Source organism: Carettochelys insculpta, chromosome 16 (assembly GCF_033958435.1).
Source record: "Carettochelys insculpta isolate YL-2023 chromosome 16, ASM3395843v1, whole genome shotgun sequence".
NCBI lineage: Eukaryota > Metazoa > Chordata > Testudines > Carettochelyidae > Carettochelys > Carettochelys insculpta.
Window position 1 is genome coordinate 28914312 of NC_134152.1, and position 18969 is coordinate 28933280.

The 18969-nt window shown below is 47.6% G+C and overlaps 1 protein-coding gene across 5 annotated transcripts in view; it reads right to left on the reverse strand.

Annotated features, from left to right (window-relative positions):
- GNA12 (G protein subunit alpha 12) overlaps positions 1–967 on the reverse strand; it is a 145838-nt gene extending 144871 nt beyond the window's left edge. For 3 of the 5 annotated variants that reach the window (XR_012647775.1, XR_012647773.1, XR_012647774.1), the window contains exon 1: positions 364–966. Coding sequence is in view for 2 of the 5 variants with exons in the window: in XM_075010919.1 (XP_074867020.1) it covers positions 364–678 (315 nt within the window). In the remaining 3 variants the exon portion in view is untranslated. Of the gene's footprint in view, positions 1–363 lie in introns of all 5 variants that reach the window. The other 2 variants (XM_075010919.1, XM_075010918.1) reach the window with 2 other exon arrangements.
- Between the last annotated feature and the right edge of the window lie 18002 nt (positions 968–18969).

Below are 18969 nucleotides of genomic sequence, written 5' to 3' on the forward strand. Positions count from 1 at the left end.
ACCTATACCCCACCCTTGTACTCTATGTCTTAAAAGTCTCTCCAGAACCCTCCCTTGAATAGTGGGCCCTTTGAGACCAACCTGTTGGACTACAGGGCCTACCAGCTTTCTGGTTTCATCCAATTCACCCTTAGGCTACCCTCACACATGGCACAGAGCCCCTGAACCCCGAGACGCCCCAAAAGGCTGGGTTTGCCCCAGGTGGCGGCCCAAAACCCCATCAACCCTTCAAGTCTTTGTACTGCACGGGATTCCCCCTCCAACTTTCGCCCCACACTCTAGGGGAGTGCCGAGATTAACTGCTGCCCTCCACCCCGTTTCTCTAGGGCAGGGCCAAGCCCCGGCGCCCCTTCCCCACCGCACCTTGACGATGTTCTCGTAGATGACGGCCCGGAACTCCAGCAGCGCCTTCTGGTCAAACTCGCGGCCGTGGATGATCCGCATCTGTTTGAGGAAGGTGGACTTGCCGCTCTCGCCGGCGCCCAGTAGCAGGATCTTGACCAGGCGGCGCACGGCGCGCCGCTCCCGGGCCAGCATCGCATCGATCTCCCGGCTCCGCCGCCGCGCCTCCCGCTCCGAGTCTCGGCTCTGCTCCTTGCTGTCCCGCCGCGGCTCCCCGCGGCTGGTGGCTTCGGCCGGCAGCAGGCAGCGGCTCAGGGTCCGCACCACCCCGGACATGGCTGCTAGGGAAGGGGACGGGATCGGCACTCGCTGCCCCGCGGACCCCACCAGCGCCCCCAGCACCGGGCGGAGGCCAGCCAGACGCGCTAGAAGCCAGCAGGGGGAGGAGCAGCCGCAGCCGGTGGCTAAGGGCCAGGACCGCCCATTCCTCCGCTCCGCGGGGCGGGGAGACGCTGTGAAAGGGAGGGGTCTGGCCCAAGGAGCTGGCGGGGCGCGGCCAGAGACCCTGAGCCGGACAAGGGGCAGGGCCACAGAGAGGCCGCACACCGCGGCGCAAGACTGGCTGGCTGGCTGGCCGGCCGGCGAGACACGTCAGGGCTGGAAGGGAGCCTGGCACCCCCTAGGTCACTCAAGCAACCGCCGCGCCCGGCTGGCACCCAGAGCTCAGCCCCTGAGGGGAGGAGTGGGGCGGGACTTCACCCCACTGCCCTGCGCGTCTCATTGGGCAAAGGGTTGTCCATCAATCTAACCAGAGAGGTGATTGGACACGCCGTGCTGAGGGCGGATGCGCGGGGGGAGGGGCAGAAGGGAGGAGATTCGGGCGGGGAGGAGAAAGGGAGGAGCTATGAGTTGGGAGGCGGGTAAAGGGCAGAATCTCCAATAAGAGAAGAGAGATGGAGCCAAAGGGGCGGAGTAAACAGGAGGCGGGATAAAGAGGAGGGGTGGTAGAGAAAAGCTGGGGTAAGCTGGCCGGCTGGTTGCGGCTGCCTCTCCGTGTCTGGGTTTCATGCTCTGTTAGAGGCGAGATGCTGGACTATTTTAGAGTACAGGTTGAGCCTCTTTCGTTTGGCTGATCCTGAACCACAGGAGGTCAATATTATCTAGCTGCTTTGTCAACGCTTCCACTGTTTACTGGGCTTTTAGAAAACATTTAGGGTAAATTAGAGCTAAACAACAACACAGAACGCTAAGTGTGAGGTCTGCTGACTGTAAACAAACTTCATGGGACTACAGGAAACTTGGCCCTAGTCATAAGTGGTCACCTGGCTAACTGAAACCATAACAGAACATGGATACTGATTACCCAGAGAATACAGGACTAGACAGGTTGCTCTTGTACTTACTAACTAACTGCATTTGGAATAAAATCTAGTCAGACATACTGTTAAGGCTGCTGAAGGTGTGAATGACAACATGCTTATTAGTACCATAGTTTTTTCAACATTAGCTGGGACTCCCCTTGGTTTGCAAAGATAACTAAGGAAATAACATCAGGTTTGGTGTTTTGAAAGGTACTGATGAGCTTCTAAATATTAGAACTACAAAAGAGTTTGTTGTTATGCAGCAGGTAGGGTGGGTATTGCTAACATTTGCACTTACAAGTAACATTTGTGTGGTATTAAACAATGAGCCACATGGAATTGGATGCTGTATGAGATTCTGATTTATCAGCCCTGGAAGTCAGTGAGTGAACAAATTCCTGTGTACTTTAATAGATGCAGGATTAATCTATTAATGAAAAAAGGAGTGCATCCCTGCCAGGTCAAAAGTTATTTGTGCAGCCAAAATGCTGTAATCAGTTATGACGACAGATCTTCAGAGCCAGTTTTAGTACATCCATGTAAAACTGGCCCCCCCCCAAATCAAAGGAGGGTTCCTAAAACTGCAAACTTGACAACAGGGACCTTCACATCAAGAAAAGATAATGATGTGGAATGTATGTCCAAATGTCTGATGACAAAATATTCTGGATCTAGGATAGCAGAGACATGCATGTACTTTAAATGATTTCTTAGGTTAGTTCTCGGGCTCTAATAAAAGAAGAAATTCAGATTGAAGCAGCAAGACTGTGACTTTTTAATTACAATACTAGTTATATTTTTCAAGGCAAAGACTCTAAAACAGAATTAAGATTAGGCGTAACAGCGTTTAAACAACAAATGAGAGAGATAGTTATCTCCAAATCAAGCATCACCAACCCAAGAAATGCAGAGTTATTACATTTAAAAGAAATCCAAACTTGTTAATATACAGAAATGCACAGGGCAAACATCTAGTAAATCTCAAGGGCCATGTATTGACACCAAGCAATAATTAGGACTAAGACATTTTAGTGTTTGTCACACCAGATTAGAGGAGTTTTTTGTTTTTTGTTTTGTTTTTTGGGTTTTTTTCCTCTTCACAGTGTTACTACAGAATTAGGTTAAGGTTATTTGTTTGCTTTAACTACATGCTTTCATACCCAAGTTAAAACAAAAAAATGTAACCAGCAGTTAAGACCTCAGGAATCTCCAACAACTCTCAGTGCCCAAAAATCTCCCCTCTCTCGGAACTGTCAGCTTCTCTCATGCTCTAGCCTCCATCCAAAACAAGAGAAAAAAAATAGAAGTGCCAGGATGATTGACATGCTATTTTGGACCCAGGGGCCGTGTCTACACTACAAAAATAACTTCAAAGTGGCTTACTTTGAAGTGCAACTTCGAAGTAAGCAACTTCAAAGATGAGCATCTACACACACCCTACTTTGAAGTTAAACTTCGAAGTAGGGCACTACTCCATTCCTGGGAACGGATAAGGACTTCGAAGTTGGACTCCTGACTTTGAAGTTAACTTTGAAGTAAGGGGGGTATTTAAAGAATGGGGGTCCCAGAAAAAGGGAGGGCCAGAGGTGACTAGGTCTATTCAGCAAGGTGGAAATGGCCCATTATCAATAGTAGGTTTCAAAAGCAGAAAAAAACAAGCCAGATCAGACAGGGGTATATGAGCCATTGTCAGAGTCCAATGGGGGAGATCATAACACCCAAGGCAGAAAAGCTGCCTTTGTAAGCTGTGAGCCACTCCTAGTCTCTGTTTGATCCTTGGTTAATGGAGTCAAATTTGCAAATAAATTGCAGCTCAGAGATTTCTCTCTCCATTTGATTTTTGAAATTTCTTTGTTTCAGGACTGCCACCTGTAAATCTGCTATTGAGTGTCCAGGAGATTGAAGTGTTCCCCCACAGGCTTCTGTACATTACCGTTCCTGATGTCTGATTTATGTCCATTTATTCATACATTCATTTATTCATTTTTATTTATTCCTGATGTCTGATTTATGTCCATTTTTTCGTGGGTCTTTGCTTATGCTCCAAAATAGCTGTTAGTCTATAAGGTGCCACAAGACTTCTTGTTGTTCTCGAAGCTACAGGCTAACACGGCTACTTCTCCAATATTCAAAGTAAGGGGAAATGTGTGTCGACTCTCTGCTGGCTACTTCGATGTAGTGCCTAACTTCCAAGTTAGTTCCAAGTGCAGACACACCCTGGGAGTAGTAAATTCCAAAACAAAGAGTCTGTCTGAAAAATGCTCCACCATTCACTCTTGCAAATTGAGGGGTTCCAGCTCAAACATTTCCTTCAATAGCACCTGTGACAGTATAAAGAGACACTGTCTCCCAAGAAGGTAGATCCCAACCTATTTATACTTTTATAGGTCAAGATAAGTGTTCCCTCTACTCTGATCACTTGTGCAGCTGTCCAGGAGAGATACAAATGCCACACAGCAGATTAACAGAATGCTCACAGTACCCAAAGCCAGCAGCATGTGTTTATAATGGTGGTGCACATCCACATGTCTTGGTGCACATAACAAAATTTATTCTGCACCCAGATGTAAAAATGAGAGTGAACACAGTTCAAGACCAAGAACATAAATTCATGTGGAGAACCATAATCAGCAAATAAAGATCATGGCACTGGTGTAATATTCTCCCATCAACACGCAGTCTCCAGTTTAAATTTTCAGATTGACTTCATAGGTACAATACATTGCACTAATCCAGTGCTGAGGCTACAAGGGCTACATCTGAACAAAACTGTCACAGTCTCCTGGCCAAACACTGGTGAAAAAAAACACTCCTGGAACTACTGCATGTGATTGCCTAACAGCAGGCAGGGATTCAGTACTCTCTGGCTGCAAACTTAAGCAATAAACACCACATATCCTAAATTCTAGATATAGGCTACGTCTACACGTGAAGCCTACATCGAAGTAGCCTATTTCGATGTGGCGACATCGAAATAGGCTATTTCGATGAATAACGTCTACACGTCCTCCAGGGCTGGCAACGTCGATGTTCAACATCGACGTTGCGCAGCACCACATCGAAATAGGCGCAGCGAGGGAACGTCTACACGCCACAGTAGCACACATCGAAATAAGGGTGCCAGGCACAGCTGCAGACAGGGTCACACGGCGGACTCAACAGCCAGCTGCTCCCTTAAAGGGCCCCTCCCAGACACACTTGCACTAAACACCACAAGATCCACAGAGCCGACAACGAGTTGCAGACCCTGTGCATGCAGCATGAATCCCCTGCTGCAGCAGCAGCAGCCAGAAGCCCTGGGCTAAGGGCTGCTGCACACGGTGACCATAGAGCCCCGCACGGGCTGGAGAGACAGCGTCTCTCAACCCCCCAGCTGATGGCTGCCATGGAGGACCCCACAATTTCGACGTTGCGGGACGCGGATCGTCTACACGGTCCCTACTTCGACGTTGAACGTCGAAGTAGGGCGCTATTCCGATCCCCTCATGAGGTTAGCGACTTCGACGTCTCGCCGCCTAACGTCAAAGTTAACTTCGAAATAGCGCCCGACGCGTGTAGCCACGACGGGCGCTATTTCGAAGTTAGTGCCGCTACTTCGAAGTAGCATGCACGTGTAGACACAGCTATAGTGAGGTGTCTCCATACCTGGTTGCTTGTCCCCCTCACTTTCAACCCCCTCTCGCTTACCGTCACTATCATCTTATGTGCGATGAACACGATCCATCTAGCTTTCCTCCATGTCCTGGTCTCCTCCAAACATTGGGCCAAAAGTGTAACAGCACCCACAATGGGCACATTAGATACAGCGAGAGATGAGTGAGGCAGCTAAAACAATTGGACTTTTAGAGAAAAGTTACTAAGAAGGAGGGCCCAAAATTTGTTAATGAATGCACAGACATACAGGGAAAAATGAAAAACAAGCTCATCCTTTCTGGAAGTGTACAAAAGTAATATTGACCACACAAGATGCTGTTGTCAGCCCTCCAAAATAAATCCTTTGAGTCTTAATAAGAGCAGTGACTTCGGTAAGGGGAGACTCACGAGCAACAGAGCATAGCAATTTGTCACAAATTGTTCACTACTCACTATTGCAGGACCTAATTTTGGGGTTTTGTCTCCTAGTACCTTTCTTCTTGATAGGACTTGAACTGCACCATTAGACTCTGCAACGCCAGAAGCCTCATATTCAGGACAGTTTCAACATTCGCGAAGGTTCTGGGTTCAGAAACCTTGCTAATGTTGATTTTTACAAATGTGGGTGAGGGGAAGGGCTCAGAGCCCTGGGAAGCGGCAGCTGCTGGTGCTCTCTCCCTGGGACTCCGCCGAAGCACCGGCTGCTGGCACTCCTGCCCCAAGGAAGTGCTGGCTGCAGATGCTCTGGCCCCAGAGCCCCAGAGAAGCCATGGCAGCTGCTGGTCCTCCTGCCCGGGGCCCCAGGGAAGCCACAGCAGCCACTGGCATTCCTGGCCCCAGAGCCCTGGGGAAGCAAGGCCACTTGCGAATAATTGAATTTGAGAATGTGGCATTCACGAATGGCGAGACCCTATTGTATATTACATGTAACTCACACATTCAGCCACTAGATGCCATCACTGTCTCACAAAGAAACAAATCAGACTCAGGGCAGGTCTATCAAAACCAAACAGCAGTCATGTAGCACTTTAAAGACTAACAAACTAATTTATTAGGTGATGAGCATTAGTGGGATAGACCCACTTCTTCAGATCATAGTCTTACCAGAATAGACCCAATATATAAAGCACAGAGGTCCAAAAATTGTTATCAAGGTTGACAAATCAGAAGCACAGAGGGATGGCAGGGGAGTGTGGGGTGGGAAAGTTAAGAGTTAGATAAAACATCAAATTATGTAAAAAAGTCCTTATAATAGGGTCACGTAATTGCTGTCCCTGTTCAAACCACATGTTTATGTGTCAAATTTAAATATGAATGTTAGTTCTGAGCATTCCCTCTGTAGACAGGTGTTAAAGTCCCTTTTCAGTAGAACACAAACTGTCAGGTCTTTATCAGAATGGCCCACTCTGTTAAAATGCTGGCTGACAGGCTTGTGTATTTGGATTTTTTTGATGTTTGTTCTATGTCCAGTTATTCTTTGTTGAAGTGTGTTTGCAGTCTGTCCTATATACATTGTGTGTGGGCATTGTTGGCACATGATGGCATATATGAAGTTAGTTGAGGAACAGGCGAATGTGTCTAGGAGTCTGTAATTAACGTGGTTAGGTCCAGTGATGGTATCTCCTATTTTGTTTCAGGAAGAAGGAGTTCAAGTACCTTGGCAGTGTGATAGCCAATGATGGCTCCCTTGACAAAGAAATCAATGCCAGAATCTGCCAGGCCAGCCGGGCACTAGGACATTTGAGAGCACAAGTGCTGAATCAGCACAATATCCGACAGTCCACTAAACTGAAAGTGTACAAGGCTGTAGTCCTGACCAGTCTCCTGTATGGCTGTGAAACCTGGACCTTGTACAGAAAACACATAAAACTGCTGGAGCGCTTCCACACACAGCCTGAGGTCAATACTGCACATTTGGTGGCAGGACAGAGTTACGAACCTGGAAGTCCTGGACAGAGCAGGAACCACGAGCATCGAAGCCATGATTCTGAAAGCCCAGCTTTGCTGGACAGGGCACGTCATATGAATGGAGGAGTCAAGAATCCCTAAGCAACTCCTCTATGGTGAACTCTCCCAGGGCAAAAGGAATCAAGGTAGGCCTTGCAAGAGGTATAAAGACTGCGTGAAGGCCAACATTGCTCATGCTGGTTTAAAACCAGATCAGCTAGAGCAGCATGCAAAAGACTGAACAGGCTGGTGGGCTCTCGTACCACACGCGTATGACAACTTTGAAGAGCAGCAACGCATGCGCCTCACTGGTGCTCATGACAGGAAGAAAGCAACAGCAGCAACCGCACCAACAGAACCAGGGCAATTCCCTTGCCCCCAGTACTCAGTCACATGCGGGTCCCAACCGATAAGCCTGTGCAAGCTCAAGACGTCATCATTGGACACGAAGGACTACCGACTACTGGTATCTCCTATTTTGTTTCAGGAAGAAGGATTCTTTCGAAGATAGGGTTTATTTTCAAAAGAGTCCCACCTATACTGTTTTTCTTCTTTCGAAAGACTCTCTTCTGAAAATAGATTATGCCAATGAAGCACAAGATATGTAAATGAGTGCCTCTTTTGCATTCTTTTTTCGAAAAAGGAATGCAAGTGTAGATTTAGCCTAAAGGTCTTTTTGGGATTGATTGATTGATGTGTTAAATTGAGTTGGTTTTTCCTGTATATGGTATTGGGTATGTGATAGGAGAGCAAGATCACCTGCGAAGTCCAGGTCTTCAAGGGATGTGGAGGCTGTCCGTTTAATGCCTCTTGGCATGTCATTTGTTTTATGCTGCATTACCCAGTCTATGGCAATGTTGAAGAGGACCGCTGACATGACACAGTCCTGGCTGACTTCAAAATTCAGCTCACTGTAATCAACCCTGCATATAAAGTTAAAATAGATGCTTTTGAGTAAAAGAGTAAGGGGAAAAAATCCTCTGGCTCTTCAGAGCAGCTGAACACCCAGGACTCCAGAAGACATCAGTGAGAAGTGCAGGTGTCCAGTGCTTGTGAAAATCAGATCCTTTATGGCTATGAAGTGACCAGACTGGTACTTTCTTATTAGTTCTAGAGCCCATCTTTAGTACAACTGACCACCAACACCACTTCCTCTCTGCAGTCCAGGCTGCTTCAGGGTGCTGAGGGATTTTTAGAGTACAGAAAGGTACCAAGCTTAATTCACTTGGAAGCTTTGGTCCCAGATGAATTGCTCATCAAACAAAGCAGCAGCCAGCGATGCTCAGCTTCCATTACTGGATCCACTTTAACAATGCTCACTTGTGGCTTGAAGTGGCTTACCCATTCATCCTGCCATCCAGCAGAAGGAAAAGATCCTTCCCCCCTCAATGCTGTGTTTGTTCATCCAATCACTCCCCCACCCCAAGCTATGGTCACTGCCATGTAGAATGATGTTTGATCACTGTTGCGAAGTTGCTACAATGCTGCTTCTGTTTTATTGCTGAGAGAATGGGAAATAACCTCATAGGCTGGGCAGTGCTGGTGTGGCATCTCCTGCATTTTTGTGTCCCCCAAGAACCACTGGCATTATCAAAGGTGTCACTCAGAGATGCCATGGAAGACAGGTTGAATGGACCAGCAAAACAAGTGACAGCCAGTGTCTTAAACTTCTGAGCCAGGGGCCCACCATGTGGTGTTATTGAGCTGGGAATGCTGAAAGGAAGGAATGACAAAATGTGTAGTAATGGCATCCTTGTGGATAAACCACCTGAGCTGTTTCATCTGACCATTAGGTTAAACAATCAAACTGAGTCTTTATTATTATTACTGCAAAGCAAAAGCCATCCTGGCATGGGTAGTAGGTGAGGGCCCAGCTGGGGAAGGCAAGCTCCAGCCCCACCCCCACCCCTTCCACAACTTGCATCCCACAGAGCCAACCCCCAGAGCTGCGCGTCCCCAGGTGTCCCCCTGCCAGTGGGTGGCATGGCCTCACCCTTCCTGATGGGCCAGAGAATCTGTCAGCCACACAACTGACTGTAATTTAGGATCTGGAATTTCCCAAGATGCAATTGGCTCCAGGTTCATAATTAAGGGCTTCCTTGAGTTATTGTGGGACAGGGAAGAGACCGGAACAAGGCTGGACAAAAAGAACGGGGAACAATCCCTTATTGACCATGACGGAAAGTGGTCAGATGGCCTAATAGCGCATCCCATCTCTGTGTGGTTTCAGGACATTTCTCTGTTTAGTAATTCTTTCTTTTCCTTTTCTTTTGTCAATTTCATGAGCACAGAGTCAGTTCTTGCTCTGTGTAGCTTTTCCCAGCATGCGCTATCCTGCAGATGGCACACCCACCACTAAACAGTGTGGGAGCTTGAGACAGGCCTGGAGGGACAAAGCAAGTCTGTCTCTTTTATAACATTTGCAACAGAGAGAATTTTTGTGTGCGTGTTCTTTGTAACACTCATTTTCTGTCCCTTAGGGGATGAAGTAGGAAAAATTATATGAGAGTTGTGGCTCTTTACTTGGTTAATCTTCATTCGCAGCCTACTTGGCAGCAGCCTGTTCTTTTCCTGAAGCACCAGACACTGCCACTTAATGAACTAGTTAATTTTCAAACCACTATACCTCATATTAAGCTCCCCATTAGTAGTAGTTGAAATAAGCTGATATTTTTAAATCTAACTTGTGGCTTCCACATAAAATTTCTGTAGCAAGGTACATATGGTGTACAGCATTCCCTCTAATTTTTCCCATCCGTGGGCAGAATAAATTTTGTTATGTGAACGAAGGCATGTGTGGATGTGCACCACCAATAGAAATACATGCTACCTGCTGTGTGTGGCTGTGGGTGTGCTGCTAATTAGCTGAGCGGCACCTAAATCTCCCCTGAGTGACCCACCCAAGCGCTCAGCTTACAGCAAACACTGACTGTGTGCCCTAGCAAGTATCCTGATGAATGTAAAGACATGCTTCAAATGCTCACAAGGCCTAGATTCTGAGTATATGGACATCTTGAGAACATTCAGATACTGTGACCAGAGCCAGTTGGGGGTGGGGGGGGAGCAGGAGAGCCATTTGACCTTAGCCTCAGACTCAAAGGGGGCCTCAAATTTAGATATTTGTTAATTTTTTTGGCTTTTGATAAGTTTCACAATTTATGAGCATTCCTAACAGACCGAAATGTGACACATTCTCCCAGCTTAGAGCTGCAAAAGCTAGAGAAACATTTGTTAACCAAAAATATTCAAATTGTGCCTCTCTCTGTGTGTGTTTTTATCTTATTTTGGTCTCATGTGTCATCATTTTTTATTTTATTATGGTGGGGTGGCCTCAAAAGCTGGAAGTGGCCTGGGCCTCTCAGATGACCTGACTGGGACTAGTGAGTCTAAGTGCAGGACAGTTATCTTGAGAGTACAGGGACTGGACTGCAACATTATATCTGGATGATGCATTATCATCAAAGAAGAGAGGCCTTTGGGGTCGAAGTAGGGTGACCACATTGCCCTATGGCAAATACAGGACACCAGCCTCAGGAGATGGGGGCGTGGCTGCTGTCCCATGTCAGGACTCCTTGGTGATGGGGGCTGCTGCTCCAGGGTAAGGCACTAGGGATGAGGGCTCTTCAGCCTCCAATGGGGAGGCACCAGGGATAAAGGGTAGTGGAGGATGAGGGCTCCAGAACCCTCAGTGGTGGTGGGGATGTTCCAAAGCTTCCCAGTGTGTGGGGCGGGAGTAGGGCAGGGAATGAAGCAGAACCTTCCTCCCTAAGGCGTGGGAGGCTGGGGAACAAGGCAGCTGATCCACGGAGGGTCTCCCTGGCAGCAGGAGCTGCCTCTCCTAAGTGTAGGACACCAGGGAACGAAGCAACTGCCCCATTGTGGAGTTCACCAGCAGCAGGGGCTGCCACCATGGGGTGCTGGGGAATGGAGCAGCCGCCCCACAGAGGAGCTCCCCTATAGCAGGAGCTGCTGCCACAAGGTGCAGAGCTCCAGGGAACAGGACAACCATTCAGTGGAGGAGCCTGCTGGCAGGAGAGGCAGCCACTCCAAGACACAATACTGGACAGTTTGCCTATTTTCCTAAAAAAGCTGAGACCTGTAAAACAGCTTAAATTAGGGACTATTCCAGTAAAAACAGGACGGATGGTCACCTTAGGTCTAACCATTGGGTCTCTTAGTTCTGAATATGTGGATATGGCCTGAGAAAACTAGGGATTGGCTCTTATGCTCTGCCTGGGAAAACAGATCTTGAAAGCGCATGGACTGGAATCCAAGAACAGGCATATATGTCCTGGGAGAGCACACCCAGCAGTGGCTTGTGGCTTCTGAGTGTGGGAGGTGCAGCACTAAGGAGTCCTGTTGGTTCACACTTGCCCTTGGGACTTCTGCATTATAAGACCAATCACCCAGTAATAACAAGAGAAACAGGGAGAAAAATAACATGGCAAAAATGACTAATGCAAACCAAGGAAAATGGAGCTCCTTGAGACTATAACTCATCTCAATCACTGAAAAACTATGCCCAGTTGTTTTTTTCTGTAGTGTTTTTTGAAATGACTTAGTAAGGCAGAGCCAAATCTCTCTCTGGGTAATACAGAACTCCCCAACCAGTATGAAATTAGCAAGACTTAATGCAATTACATGTGTGTCCTGCTAGTGAATAGGTAGGGAAAACAGATGTTCTCTTTGGTTATTCCCTGAGATTCAAGCAAGGCCTCTATTAGTTACTTAACAAAGAAGATTGGTGCTAATTGTAAAAAGGCTACAATGATGCCATTTTTATTAATCTATTGTAGAACCGTCCAGTGACCTTTATCTCTGAGGTGACACTCACAAAAGCAGGGTCAGCCACTTGCCTGCCACCTGCTTCTTAATACCTATACTTTAGGGTAAATGAAACAGCGTCCCCAGTGTTTGCAGAAGTCCAGCCTTGGTGCAGGTAATCAGTATTCAGCTCACTCTGCCTGGGTTAGTTTAAAGACCTGGCAGAGCAAAGGGAGCAGGAATCTGCCCACATAATTTTGCACTGAAAACTGCAGGTGGAGAACTGTCTCTTTCCACTTTAACAAAAATATTGTAAGGGTTTAAAAATGGTGGTACTTACAGTAAGTATTTGCACTTGAAAGATTATACCACTGCCAGACTATATGCTCAAGTCCATGCATGGGGCTAACCCTCATTTTTCACTTGAGAGCTGTGCATCTAATACAGATTTAAAATAACAGAGAGGTAGCTGTGTTAGTCTGTATTCTAACAAAACAAAACAGCAGTCATGTAGCACTTTGAAGACTAACAAAATGATTTATTAAATGATGAGCTTTCATGGGACCAACTCACATTTTCAGAGCCAAAGTGCAGATTTAAAGTGTTAGCCCCACCACTTGACAGACTCTTTGCTCCCATTAAATGTCTATTCACTCCCCCGCCCCCGCCCCGATGATGTGATGACCAGCTTCCTCTGTCTTCTGAAGAGGTTCCTGTGGAAAGGGAACACTTATTAACAGAAAAACATATTTCCAGAACAAATGGGAGAGTGCAATATTTAGCTATCCCTCCAAGTACTGACCTGGCACAATGTGGCTCAGCTGGTGAACACTTAAGAGATCACAGATAATGGGGAAAGACGACCACATGCACACAGACCAGGGACTACCAGGTAATCTAGGAGTGAATGGTCCCTGCTGATGTGGAAGAGTAGACTGTGTCATTTAAAGACATGGTAGCAAATGCTGCAGCATGCGACTAGCAGGGGAGATTAACTTTTCTGGAGCCCAAAGCTATTTGATTTTTGTGGGGGGCCCTAGGTTCTGGGGAGCAGCAAAATGGGGTTCAGAGTTTGGAAGAGGGCTGTAGGTTGAGACAGGGAGTTGGGTACAGAAGTGGGTGAAGGTCCTTCTGTGGGGGGGTGGGCTCTGAGTCGGAGCTGGGAGTGAGACTCTTGGGGTGCAGGATGGGAATCCAGGCTGCACCAAGCAGTTTGGAGTATAGGAAGGGGCTCAGGGCAGGAGGTGCAGATCAGAGTCTGGGCAGAAGTACAGGTGTGGGGGACAGCTTAGAGCAGGAGGTGGGGGTGTGGGGTCTGGACAGGAGTTAGAGTGCAGGAGGGGGCTTACCTGAAGCAGCTCCCCTTTGGTGGTGCAGGCTGCAGGAAGGGAAGGGGGGCAGGTGACTCAACAGGCTGCCCTGCACTCTCCTGCAGATACTGCCTCTGCAGCTCCCATTGTTCATGATTCCTGGCCAATGGGCACTGCAGGGGCTGAGCCTGCAGGCAAAAGAAGTGTGCAGATGGACTTTCCTGGCTCATGCAGCTCCAGCCCAGTGCAGGGGAACAGTAGCATGTGGAGCCGCATTCTGACACCCCACTCCTGCCAGGCAGGGCCAGAACACAGGCACTTCAGTGGCTCCAACCCATGGCCCTGGGCTAAAGGTGCCCCATAAAAAGATCTGTGCTTTTGGCAGCCCAAAGATAATTTTGCAGGTACTCCCTTAGTCTAGGGCCCTGGACTGGAGCCCCTAAAGCCCCTTTCTTAATCCAGCCCTGCTGGCCAACCGGAAGGCAGAAGAGAGCTGGCAGACAGCTAAACGCAGAAAGCAGAGGTGTGAGATGATATGTGTGAGCCCACACAGAGGAGATTAGGTATCCCGTCCCCTTAATGCAGAAAGGGAGAAATAAATCAGGCTTTACTGCAAGCAGGGTGGCAGGCAGTTAATTAATAATGGAAAAACATATTTCAGTTCTCAAAGGAAGAGAAATGGGTGAGAAAGTAAGCGGGAATAAACAGAAAACAGTTTGAAAAGCACCTGGGGAACAGAGAGAGGGAGTCTGGCAAGCAGCCTTAAGCGCCTGTACAGCACACATCTGCAGCCCCTGGTGATTTGCAGACCAGGTGCTGTGTGATCTAGGCAGCTGAGTTAAGAATGGCAGCACAGTAGCCAAGTGGTATGGTTGGCGTTGTCCCATGGAAGACTAAGCCTTTTATGTCCTGTCCCAGCCCCCGCTCTCACCAGCCACTCATCAGGTGGAAAATGGCTGGGCTGTACAGACAACTCCAAGTTCTGGTGTAAGCGAAAAAGACTTTAAAAATCAAAAGCTGCAAATGGAGATTACATTTAACCTGGGGGACAAACTCGCTCAGCTAAATCCTGTCACGTCTGAGCACAAGGCTCTGGCTTCAACGGCTACAGCACACAGAAGCTGATCTCTGGGTTTTACCCAAATGGCTGAATGTCGCTGGTTTTGCTACCACAACAGAGTGAATAAGACAGGGACTGACAACTCTGTGTGCACCACTTAACAGCAGTGTTAGAGGGGCAGCCCAGTGGCACAGGAGTACACTGCAGGGGTAAATAATCTTCCTGACGAAATCAGACATGACTAGCCAAGTGCCTATGGTTATATCACCTAGTGGCTGGCCTACAAGGAGACTATAGGCCAGTGGTCCCCAACTGTTTTATGCCCAAGACCAGTTTTTGAATGTAAGGGCAACCCAGGATCTACCCTGTTCCTTCCCTGAGCCCACACCCCTCCCCACACCTCTTCCCCCACAGCTACATCCCATCCACTCTAACCCCCCTCCTTCCCTCTGACACTCAGTCGCTCTTCCCCATTCTCACTTTCCCTGGGCAGGGGGATGGGGTTCGGGGGGGGGCAGGCTCTGGGCTGGGGCTGAGGGGTTCACAGTGTGAGAGGGGAGGCTCCAGGAGTGGCTGAGGGGTACTAGTATAACCCATACACCCAGGTGTGGTTAACTGTTCCATGTGGTGGTACCTAGACCACTTCACAGAGTTAAAAATAAGTGCCCTCTACAGCCCAAACTCAGAGCTGGCTGGCCTTTAGTTCAAGCTGTAGAGGTACCTGCTGTAAGCTCCACAGGTCCCAGGTTTGAACCTGCCCATGGGCAGTTACACAAGCTCTGTGAGGGAGCTGGGCTGCAAGAGAGGGTGCAGGGTTGCTGGCTCTAGAGGGGTCAGGGCTAGGGGTGAAGAAGGGGGTTTGGGAGGAGGTTCAGGGCTGGGATACAGAGTGCAAGAAAGGGATACGCAGTGCTGGCTCCAGAGGCGGGGTTGGCATGTGGCCTCTTGCCGGGTGATACTTACGGTCAGGCAGCTTCTGGTTGGCAGTGCAGTGAGGCTAATGCAGACTGCCTGCCTGGCCCCACACTGCTCCTGGAAGGAGCTAATGCACTCCTGTGGCCCCTGGGGATGGTGGGGTGGGTGATGACACATGGCTTTGCCTGCTCCTCCTCTCTGCTGGGATTGCTCTCCCAGCTGCCATTGGTCACAATTCCTCATTCTTAGCCAATTATAGCTGCGGGGGTGGTGCTTAGGAACAGCGTTCTGAGACTCCTGCCTTCCCAGGGCCACACTGGCCACTTCTGGTAATGGGGTTGGGTGGGTGCGCTGTCAAAAGAGGGAAGTGAAAATGCCGCCTGGCAGCTGGTAACCTGTGACTATTTAGAGCTCTTATTTATGGCCCATATCACTTTGCTTGTAACACTGTGCTGCCGACTCCTTGATTCCAGCGGCATTTCAGCCTCTCACCCTGAAGCAGAACAATGCACAGTTCCTGGTAAACAGGGCTCCCTTCTTCTATTATTAGAATGCAGGGATTAGATGCAGAATAAGACAGTCCCGGCTCAAACTTCCAGCTTTAACTCAGCCTCTGGCCATTATTCCAGCATCCCTGAGTCACAATCTGTATCGTGGGGGTGCTGAGATCCACTGAACCAAACTTTAAGCCATGTATTTGATGGAAGCAACTTCAGGCCTGAAGGTGCAACAGGCAGCCCCTCTGGACCCCTAGTTCCAGCACCTCCTTTGCTACTGCTATAATTTTGTGAGGAAACTGCAGGTCAAGCAGTTTGAGAACAAACACTGGTGAGGCCAACTGAATTTCAGCTCCAGGAGGCAGCTGGGATGCCCCTGCTCAGTCCTATGGTGAGTTTAGCCAGGGAAGATTACTTAAGACTTTAATGAAACATATAATTTATAACCTAGGCTGGAAGAGGAACAGGTGACACCAGGGAGAGCCCTGTGGTTGGCAGGACAGCACATAACAAGGATCCCAAAACAAAGTACTTCCTACAGGAGGGAGCAAGATGACAACCTTGGTACGTTGTAGCAAAAGGCTACAGTGCAGTGAGGATCCAAGGAAATAATTCCATGCAAGGTTAGATGACAGACGTACCCCATTGACTTACATTCAGTGTAATCTGCCATGTTGAAATTTTCTGGGTTGTTGCGACAGAGACCTAGGACCCTTCAGGGACTTGCAAGGTAGGGCTGCAACTTATCACTATGAAAAACACTTGAGAAATATGATGGTGCTCAGAAGAAGCAGAAGGGTTCAAAGGTCTCTCAAACCACCATAGTCCATCATTCTGGAATCCAATCAGCAGGATGTCATGAACAGATACAATTGAAATTCTCATCAGCTGTGCCTGGTCATCTTGTTTTATGAGTGTCCAGTTTTGGCTTTAAATGGATAGACGGATTAAACTGTCAGGAAAAAAAAAACAGACAATGCTAAATATCAGTGGAAACAGGGTGAAGCATCATTTTGTGGTGTCCCTAGTCTTGGAAAACTTCTCGATTAGTTCAATAGTCTTTGTAATACCACTCTAGAGATTATAGTTGGGCTCACAGCGAGGCCCAGGGTGAACAGGGACAATGAGATGTGGCATTCACATCAGGGACATGAGCTGAAATGATCTAGAGAGCAGTAAAGCAGTAATAGCCAGGAACGCATGATCAGTGGTCTCTCTAACTTTTCCGTCCATGGGCAGAATAAATTTTATGTGCACCAAGGTATGTGTGGATGTGCTCCACTAGTAGAAACATATGCTGATAGCAGTGGGTGACTGTGGGCACTCTGCTAATCAGCTGTGCAGCACCTGACTCTCACCTAGGCAACCAACAAAGCACTCAGCTTACAGGGAACATTACACATGATGGATAAAAAGTAACAGAGAGGAAGCCGTGCTAGTCTATACACTATCAGACCTCCGGTCTGAAGAAGTGGGTCTGTCCCACAAAAGCTCACCTAATAAACTATTTTGCTAGTCTTTAAAGTGCTACTTGACTGCTTTTTGTTTTGATGATGGATAAAGTAAGAAGAAGTTAAAGAGGGGTTTACAGCAGAGAAAGCCAGACTTGAGGCGCACAGCCAGATGCCTTCAGCTCAGGGATGGTTAGTGTGATATGGGACACACAGCAGAGGAGAGGAGATTTGAGACTGGCAGGAAAGGGCACAGGAATCAGAGTGCAGAAGAGGTGGTGAAAAGTGCCTGGCTTCTCAGCTTTATGTACACTTTTACTGAAAGTAAATCAATATTGCCTTGCTTCAGTGCACTTCTATCAGACGGCTGTTACAAGGCGGTCAGGGCTGGAGCATGTCTCGGCTGAACTGAAAACAACTTAACCCAAAGAGATTTTTTCTTCTGTAATATGTTCTATTACCTCAATTACCCGATCACCTCATGGCATGACCCAGTATGTTATCCTAGGTGCAGGAGTTAGGAGTGAGAAAAATCATGTCATGTGACTAAAGCCAGAATTCTCTGTCATTCAGGGCACTCTAAACAGTTGTTATTGCAAAGGGGTTTTAATATACAACAGCTGGGAATCAAAGGCAAAGGAGGTTTGTCTGAGACAGAGCATTTTAAAAGAAAATACCTAACAGTGGTGCTTTATCCTCTTTGATTGCTCATCATTCCTTCACATACAGATGCTCTCCTTTGCACACCTGTCTGCATGCCCATTGTTTCTGGGAATGGACGTTAACCTCTTTTGCCACTAGAGGGAGGTAGAATTCTTTAAAAAAAAATCAGTAACACGGCAAAAATGCACCAAAGAAAGAAAAGAGGGAAAATATTGAAAACCATTGCATCTGATTCTGATCCAAGCTATCTGCAGTAAACCCTGGGCCCTAATAACAATAAAATGTGAATGAACCAGTGCATGATCTACTAAGGTATTTAATGCTTTGACCAATACAGCTTAGCTGAATCTTACTCAGACTTCTGGACTTGGTCCTGGTTAAATCCATCACTGATGTTTATGTATACGCCTTCGATCTTGCCTTTTCCCATTACTCACAAGACTGGGCTTGTAAAATACATTAAGTCCTCAAAAGCTCGCTCCTAACCCTATATGTGCAACTTTACTTGTGACCAACTATTGGCTTAATAGGTGGGATCATCTAAGTTTTCACAATGGGGCCTGATGTCCCATTATGCAATTGCTCAATGACCCCTCCTGCTGCGCCAGAAAACCCATGAGAAAACAATTATTTGGCATATCTCAAGGATGTCAGCCACAAGAGGAGAAAGGCCTATCATAAAACACAGTCATCCCACTCAGAGGTAGTACTGGGATTTAGCTAGTACAACTCAGCTGCACAATATAAAGGCTTCTGCCAGTGAAGCCAAAGAAGCTATGTGCTAGCTGAACAATGTGAGGAAGAAGGGTTATCTCTGATCAACTCTGCCACACTCTTTCAGAAGGTAGCAGTGACTCACTCCTTCCCCTCTCCCATCGGTTAAAAAAAAAAAAACAGCAGCTGAACAAGATAAAGCACGTGATAAGAAAGAAATTCCTGTCTGAAGGAGACTCACATTTCCAGTAAGAGAGAAGCAGCACTCATGGAAACTTTCAACGCAGCTGAAGAGCTGTGGTTTCTGTTGTG